The 9,505-nt window shown below is 35.3% G+C and overlaps 1 protein-coding gene across 1 annotated transcript; it reads left to right on the forward strand.

Moving 5' to 3' along the window:
• Nucleotides 1-5,747: 5,747 nt before the first annotated feature.
• Nucleotides 5,748-8,936, forward strand: LOC143577987 (glycerophosphodiester phosphodiesterase GDPDL3-like). Its single transcript, XM_077061683.1, has 8 exons — nucleotides 5,748-6,053; nucleotides 6,267-6,563; nucleotides 6,649-7,260; nucleotides 7,331-7,366; nucleotides 7,459-7,725; nucleotides 7,810-7,952; nucleotides 8,022-8,508; nucleotides 8,731-8,936. Exons 1-8 carry the CDS (start codon nucleotides 5,954-5,956, stop codon nucleotides 8,913-8,915), a joined length of 2,127 nt encoding a protein of 708 aa, XP_076917798.1. The 5' UTR covers nucleotides 5,748-5,953; the 3' UTR covers nucleotides 8,916-8,936.
• Nucleotides 8,937-9,505: the final 569 nt, after the last annotated feature.

The following is a 9,505-nucleotide window of genomic DNA, read 5'->3' on the forward strand; positions in this document are numbered from 1 at the left end:
AAGGGTGTAAACCACTAGGATATCGATGGATCTTCAAGAAGAAGATGAAACCTGATGGAACCATCGATAAGTATAAGGCATGGTTGGTGATCAAAGGATATAAACAATGAGAAGGTTTAGATTACTTTGATACATATACGTCGGTTACGCGAATAACATCTATAAGGTTGGTGCTTGCCATTGCCGCCGTTAGAAACTTGGAAGTTCATCAAATGGATGTAAAAACGGCTTTCTTGAATGGAAATCTAGAGGAAGAGATTTACATGGAACAACCTGAAGGCTTCATAGCCGTTGGGCAAGAAAAGAAAGTGTGTAAACTTGTGAAATCCTTGTATGGCTTGAAACAAGCTCCTAAACAATGGCACCAGAAGTTTGATCATGTCATGCTTGATGCTGGGTTCAAAATCAATGAATATGACAAATGCGTATACGTGAAGGACACATCCGATGGATATGTCATTTTGTGTCTATACGTAGATGATATGCTCATTGCTGGAAGTGATGACAAAATCATAACGTCCATAAAGAACATGATAAAAACAAGATTTGACATGAAGGACATGGGTTTTGCGGATGTGATTTTGGGAGTTAAAATCACACGAACCCAAAATGGACTTGTTTTAAGTCAATCCCATTACGTGAGCAAAATTCTTGAGAAGTTTAAAGCGAATGACTCTAATGTAGCTAGAACTCCCATTGACACAAGTCAACATCTAGCTAAGAATAGAGGTGAACCCGTTAACCAGTTGGAATACTCAAGAATTATTGACAGTTTGATGTATCTTATGAGTTGCACTAGACCCGACTTAGCATATGCTGTGAGCAAGCTAAGTAGATACACAAGCAACCCAAGTTCAAGTCATTGGAACTGTGTGATTCGGTTGCTTCGGTACCTAAGATACACTAGAGAATACGGGTTACATTATAACATATATCCAGCAGTTGTCGAAGGACAATGTGATGCAAATTGGATATCTGACACGAATGATTCCAGAGCAACAAGTGGGTATGTATTCATACTTGGATGTGCTGCTATATCATGGAAATCGTCTAAACAAACGGTTATAGCTAGATCCGCGATGGAATCAGAATTCATCGCCCTAGATAAAGCGGGCGAAGAGGCAGAATGGTTACGTCAATTTGTTGAGGATCCAAGATGGCCTAAGCCGGCATCGGCCATCTATATACATTGTGATAGCCAATCGGCAATTGGCAGAGCTCATAGCACAATGTATAATGGTAAGAATAGACATATTAGACGTAGACATAATACGGTACGACAACTAATATCTACTGGAATTATCACTGTTGACTACGTGAAGTCAAAGGATAATATTGTGGATCCGCTAACAAAAAGCCTAAGTAGAGAGTTAGTTCAGAAGTCATCCATGGGAATGGGACTGAAGCCCTTGAAAAATTAAATTTCATACGAAGGAAACCATCAATGTCCTTAATTAATCATCATTGGTCATGAATAATAAGTCATTGAATCTTAACAGTCATAAAAACATTAGTTTACCACCTTCAACGACCCAAATTCAACATCATTGACCCTTAACTAATCTAAATTAAATTCAAAGTCCATAAATGAACATTATTGATAATGACATGACTCATATTACACATTATTAAACCTAAGGTAATGTTTAGTATACAAGAATAAAAGACAGAATGAAATGAACAATTATGAGGGAATGGAGGAAAGTGTGTTTGGTTTATTAAACGAATGCAATGACTCATTACTTAGTCCATTCTATTCCCTCTAAAACACCCCAATTTCATTCCATCTATACCCCATCGTATTTTTTTTCATTCAATTCCCCATTCACCCTACATCACTTCTACCACCCTCCCACCACCACCATCACCACAACCACCCACCATCAACACCCACCACCACCACCACCATCGTCGTCCACCGCCGTCGTTAGCTGCCACCACCTCCGCCACCAACCATCGCCCCCAACCCAAGGCGGCCCAGGCCCCTCACCACCTGCACCCGCCGCCCACCGTCACCGCTGCCCACCACCTACTCCACCGTTACCCGCCACCACCAACCCCCACCCCACTACCACCACCCACCCTCACCTCCGACCACCATTATCTCCCGTTGCCCACCACCACCCACCACCACAAAAACACCATCACCGCCCACCAATGCCACGACCACCACTCACTACCGTTTTAATGATCATTTCATTCCCATGTGGTAACCAAACATCTCATTGGAATGGTAATAACACATTTTATTCTTTTGTCCACTTCATTACCACGTTCATTCCATTTCATCGTTCATTCCATTACCTCATACCAAACAAACTGTTAGTGACCCTATTTAACCACCAATAGCTCTAACTGAATATCAACAACCAATTAACCATCAGTGACTTTAGTTGGCCATCCTTGACCTTAAATGATTTTAAGTGGCTCTACCTATCGATTCTTAACTATCAATGACCCTAAATGATCATCATTGACAATAAATGACAATAACTAACTCTAAGTCTGAATGTGAGGCTAGAAGAGAGTAAACAAATCCTGAATGTGAGGCTAGAGGAGTGGCTTACAACTATTGAAGGTAAATGTGTAAGGATTAGTCGATCTAAGACATAGTATCTTTATTATGACTTTAGTGATACATGTGGTGAGGAACAAACTCACATCACCATTGAGGGTCAAATAGTTCCGCAGACAACCAATTTCAAGTATATAGGATCTTTCGTGCAAAGCGATGGAGAGATAGATGTAGCCCACCGTGTTCAAGCAGGCTGGTGTAGATGGAGAGCGGAAACGATAGTATTGTGCGACAAGAGATTCCCAGTTAAACTAAAAGGGAAATTTATATGGTTGCCATTAGACCTGCATTGTTATACGGAACTGATTGTTGGGCAATCAAGAAAACACATGCACGTAAGTTGGAGGTAGCAAATATGATGATGTTGAGATGGATGTGTGGGCACACTAGGTTGGATTGGATTAGAAACGAGGTCTTTGGGGAAAAATTAGGGGAAACTAGTATTTCAAATAAAATTAGAGAAGGGAGGTTGAGGTGGTTTGGGCATATGAAGAGGAGATAAGAGTCTACACCTGTTAGGGTGGTAGAAACCCTTGTTGTAGAGGGAAAGAGGTGTAGAGGTAGACTCAAACTGACTTGGAATGAGCATATTAGGCATGATTTGATAGAATTAAACCTCTCTGAGGACATGGTCCATGATAGGAGTTCGTGGAGACGTAAAATTAAGGTTATAGACTTTTAGGAGGGTATTTGGTGGTCTTTACTTTGTCTAGGGGGCCTAGACCTTACTATAGCGTAGATTACTACATGCGTTATTGCTCATCTCGTTTCATATATATATGTTACATAGGTTTTACTTTATCCTTTCTATTTTTCTTTGATTATTGGGAGCTTCATATATATATATATATATATATATATATATATATATATATATATATATATATATACTAGTTTTTATCCCCCGTATTACGGGGGTTGTTTTATATTATTTATTTCTAATATTTATTTATTATTTGAATTTTTATTTTTTTTATTGTTTGAAAGTTAATAATATACTTATGGTTTGATGATATCGCCCGTATTACATGGGCTGTTTTATATTACTTGTTTTTAATATTTATATACTTTGTTTAGTTTAATTTTATTTATTGTAGGAAATTTAAAATATACGTAGAGTTTGATGATAAAATGGTTTCACAAATAACTAAGATGTTATAACCCGGTTTAAAAGTTATATGGGTTTGGTGAGACCCAAGACCCGCTTATTTTTTTACTATAAAGTTGTTTCTTAATTATAAATATCTTTTTTTTTAATTATATAATAATTTTTAGTATATCACGGGGGTTGTTTTATATTATTGTTTCTAATATTTATTTTTTGAATTTTTATCTTTTTTATTGTATGAAAGTTAATAATATACTTATTATTTGATGATAAATTGTTTCACAAATAAATGAGATGTTATAACCCGGTTTAAAAGTTATATAGGTTTGATGAGACCAAAGACCCATTTATTTTTTTGTTACTACAAATTGGTTTTTTAATTATAAATAATATATATCTTTTTTTAAATAAATCATATATTATATTTAGTATATCCCTACTTTATAAGATTATTATATCAAATATTTAGTGAGATTGATTTTTAATTTGATGAGATGTTATAACCCATTTAAGAAATATATGGGTTTGATAAGACTCATACCCGTGAATTCGGGTCAAATGCATGAGAAGCCTCCATTTAAAAATCAAGCAAATATGGTGACTCCAAAAAAGGGGGGAGCGACCACATCGCGACACCTAGGATTTTTGGGTTTTCGTTTATATATATATATATATATATAGTTTTGTTTTTGTTTTTTTGCATTGTTTAGCGTTGAGCCGACGGTCTCTCTGAAAGTGGTTTCTCTATCCTCAAAGATATAGGTAAGGTTTGTCTACATCCCACTCTCCCCAGATCATACTAGTAGCTTTGTTGTGGGTGCGATTTACTAGGTATGATTGTTGTTGTTTGTTGTAACTAACTCTAAGTCTCTAATTGATCATCGAGGACCTTAATTGACCCCATCAATGAATGTTACTCTTCATCACCAACCTTAGTTCTTTAGGACGCAGAAAAACTTCAGATACAATATGCTTTGGTCGTTAAAATTGTTGAATGAATTGCAATGTGATTTTCAATATCTAATACATGCATCAATTATTGAATACCGAATATCAATTCGTACTTATTTCATGATTTGTAAACGCTGACTAAATATCAGTCCCATATAAGGTACCTTACATGATTTTTAGGCTCGAATACAATTCTAAAAATGATAGAATTTGCACCAAATAACCAGAGACTAAACATCACTCCTAGATTTTTTTTTCATATACGTAATGTGTCAAAGGCCGAATATTAGTCTCCAAATCGATCCTTTTTCGGAATATTAACAACTGACTTTCGGTCTCTAATATTTCTTTCCATTTACACACTAAAGAACAGTCTCCAAACACAACCACTTTTCATCACGTATTTGGGACTGAATTTCAATCGCCAATAATTTCCCTCCAAAATCTAATACTGGCTACTGGCTAGACGTATATGTGACTTAATTTAGTCTCATATAAGGTATCAATATATCAACGGCTGATTATCTGTCATTATTATCAATCATATAACAATCGCTCCCAATATTATTAATAACTGATAAATCATTCCCAAATATTACGTATTTAAGACTAATATATTAGTCTATTTAGATAAATGAAAGCACGTGATTTGGACCTTGTGTGTTTATTTGTTTATTTTTAAGTAGGTTTAAAAAGAAAAAGACAAATATATATAATTTAGTATGTTTGGCCTAAAAAAATTATTACCGTTTATTTTTATCCAACTTTTTGTCTCTCTAAAATACTCTAGTTCACATGTTAACTAATATAATTAAGTGACACCAGTGGAAAGAAAATAAAAACCACCCAGTGGAAGTATTTTAAATAGGCTAAACTTTAATAGTATAGTGTATGTAGTGGTGTTTAGTTACAGGCTTAAGAAGTACAAGCAATGCATCAGTATTACCAAAATACTCATAATTTACGAAATATAAGTTTAAGTACAATAAATAATATATGTTAATAAATCAGTTAAACTGAGGAAAAAAGGTATAAAGGTAAAAGAAAAACAAAAGAGATGTTTATTACTATATTTTCTTCTCAAAGTAACGGATACAAGGGAATTTAAATTTAAAGGAAAATAGTCCAGATAAGGAAAAATATTAAGAGTAGGCTAAAATTGAGGCAAGTCAAAGGGATGAGACTAAGGGAGGAGATTAAGGAGAAATTAAGGTCCATTCCAATACCTTTTAGGCTTATATATACACACGCATTTTGTTTAGACTTCATCTCAAGCAAAAAAGTCTACTCAACAAGAGTTTGCCTACATTTTCTTGGAAATGTGGAACATCGTCTACTTGTTAACGTTAATTTGCTTGATCTCCTTGGTCGGTGCTCGAGGATCTGATAACACGAATTCTCGTTGGAAAACACTAACTAGTATAACTACTTTTCTTGTACGTATCTAAGTATTGTTTATATAGTTTTTGTTTAATATACAGTCTAAATACACATTTTCTATAGTGAAAATATTAGAAGTAATATAGAGTAATTTATTTATAAGCTTCCTTTTTTGTACAACAACATGCTTTTTATTAGATGATTAACTTTTATAAGATTTTAGAAGCTTTTGCTGTTATTTAAATTTTGCAGGAGAGCGGCCATTAGTGGTTGCAAATGGTGGATTTTCAGGGCTATTTCCTGGTTCTAGTTTATTGGCCTACAAGTTGGCCATGCTTACTAGTGTACCCGATGTAATGCTGTGGTGTGATGTACAATTAACTAAAGATAACATCGGCATCTGTTTTCCAAATTTGGATCTTCAAAACTCGTCTACATTAATCGATCCTATGTTTGATAAGGGGGAAAAGACCTACAATGTCAACGGAGTACCCGTAAAGGGATATTTCCCTATTGATTTCACCAATGCTGACCTTAACAAATACTTTTGTAAGTTCATCATTTTCAGTTGTTATACAATTTGTCAATGTTTACTTTGGTTAGTAATCATAATGAAAGAATATTGTTATTACAGTAACACAGGGGATATACTCTAGAGTTCCATATTTTGATGGCTCTTCAAAAATTCTTACCGTTGATGAGGTTGTTGGTTTAAAGCCACCGGGGCTGTGGTTGAACATCCAGCATGATGCGTTTTACTGCCAACATAATCTGAGCATGAGAAGCTATGTGATGGCTGCTTCAAGAAAATTTAGAATTAGATGCATATCATCACCTGAAGTGAATTTTCTAAAAAGTATTGTTACAATGTTCTGTCCAAAAATAACCAAATTAGTATTTCGGTTTCTTGGACCGAATGAAACCGAGCCTACAACCAACCAAACATACGGTTCCCTTCTGAGGAATCTGACAATGATTAAAACGTTTGCCCAAGGAATCATTGTTCCTAAATCATATGTATGGCCTGTTGGTAGTGATTTCTATTTGCAACCGGCTACTTCTTTGGTAGCGGACGCTCATAAAGCGGGTCTAGAAGTTTTTGCTTCTGATTTTGTAAATGATGTTCAACTCCCGTATAATTACAGTTATGACCCTGTACAAGAGTATCTCCAGTATGTTGACAATGGCGTGTTTGCTGTTGACGGTGTGCTTTCTGATAACCCAATGACTCCATCTGCAGCATTAGGTAAGTTTGTTGACTTACTTTATTGGTATTACTCTTCAAGATTCTAATTTCTATGTATGTTATTATACAGATTGCTTATCGAACTTGGGCAATATCCAAACTCAAGGTACATATGCTATATTTTGAGTGTTAAACCATAATCATTTCTAGTGTTCTTGAAAGTAATTTTTGTTAATGCTGACATTATATTTTGTCCAGAAAAACCTGTGATTATATCATATGACCCGGGTTGTACTGATTTGGCATACCAAAAAGCAGTTTCTGATGGTGCGGATATTATTGATTGTCCTGTTCAAATAACAAGTGATGGGATACCTATTTGTTTAGGTTCAATAGACCTCCTTGACATAACAACTGTCGCCTATTCGGGGTTTAAAAGTTTGAAAACAATCATTCCTGACCTTCAACCTGATGCTGGGATATTTACATTCGGTCTTTCTTGGGACCAGATTCAGAGCCTTAAACGTAACTACTATACTCCCTAGTTTTTTTATGTTGTTAATATAACCTGTTTTTCTTGTTTCTTATTTCTTGTTCCTAATGTTTTAGCCCGAATGTTCACGCCATATACAAACTACACTTTACAAAGAAATCCAAGATTTGTAAATGCTGGCAACTTTATGAGACTATCCGACTTTTTGGACTTTGCTAGTAACGCAACTTCAGTTTCTGGTGTCTTAATCAATGTTAAGGTGAGTCAACCTAATTTCGTTCATCTATTACTGAAACTAAAGTGATACCATTTTTGTTACAACTTGCAGAATGCAGCCTACTTAGCTGCTCATCAAGGATTAAGTGTGACAGATGCGGTAATGGATGTTTTGAATAAATCCAGAATAAATAACCAGAGGACCAAGAAAATCTTGATTCAGTCATCGGATAGTGCAGTTTTGAAATTGTTCAAGGCAAGAAGCAACAGGCATGAGCTTGTTTATGAAGTCATTGAGAATATACGCGATGCCCTCAATTCAACAATTGTGGATATCAGTGAATTTGCCAATTCTGTAATTATTGGGAAAGAATCTGTGTATCCTAGAAACAGTGGCTTTCTTGGTGATCAAACTGATGTTGTCGCAAAGCTTCACGCTTTCAAGCTCCCTGTGTATGTGCAGTTTTATAACAATGAGTTTGTTTCACAGCCATGGGACTTCTTTTCAGACCCGTATGTTGAAATTAACACGTATGTTAATGGAGCTAAAGTCGATGGCGTTATTACATCTTATCCAGCTACTGCTTCCAAATACAGAAGTAAGTTTATTTATCTTGTTAATTACCCTTCACTTTTGGATCAAAATTATTACTTTTTAAGTTCAGTGAAAATTTACACAATCTTTTGCCTAATTAGTATGATTTCTTAAAACACTTGTCTTTTTAGTTTATTAGTTAAATGTTGTTTAGAGTTTCAAAGTCAAACTGCATATGTATTTCATAGCTTTTATATTGTTTGTGTTACATTTTTGTGGGATTTAGGAAACCGTTGTCTACAATTACCAGAAGATCAGAGACCATCATACATGAGTCCAGCAGTGCCTGGTCAATTATTCTCGCTTATGACACCTCAATTGATGCCACCAGCTGCAGCTCCTAATCCTATTTTGAAAGATGCTGACGTGGCTCAAGAACCCATACCACCTTCTGGAATACCATCTCCGTGACTCCGCCATCTAGCAATGGGATAGCAGCGCCATTAGAGTAGAGATGTAGTGTTGGTTATTTAATTCCCTTGCACTGTAAGCCTATGTAAGGCCTTTTAGTTTTGTTTAAAGTTAAGCAGAAAAATCGAAGAAAAATTTCCCATCATTCCTCTCTTTTTTTTGGAGTCTAACCTGCTCAAGTGTCCTACCTTAGGATACAGCCGATCTCAAATCCGGCTACTATCACTGTTTGGAATTTTTATAGTTGTTATTCTTGGACATTGGTGTAAAATTGTTTATTAAAATTTATTAGCGTAAAATTTGGCCGATTATTATTGATCAATCGTGCATCCGCATTCTCGCATCTTCAAAAGACTACCCCCCCCTCGCGCCTGAAGATCAATTCTCATAAATATTGCTATGATACCCATTAATGGCCATATCGATTAATCACAAACACAAGAACAAATTAAACGAAAAATGCATAACACAATTTCATCAAAACCCTTGATCGACACTATTTAATAAATACGAAAAACGAATATTAAGTTGTCTCAACACATTTTCCATTAGAATTTTGAATCATTAATTAATTCGCTAACTTAAAAGTT

This window comes from Bidens hawaiensis, unplaced genomic scaffold (assembly GCF_021521415.1).
Source record: "Bidens hawaiensis isolate Kalapana, Puna unplaced genomic scaffold, B.hawaiensis_p1.1 tig00028985_1, whole genome shotgun sequence".
NCBI classification, from domain to species: Eukaryota; Viridiplantae; Streptophyta; class Magnoliopsida; order Asterales; family Asteraceae; genus Bidens; species Bidens hawaiensis.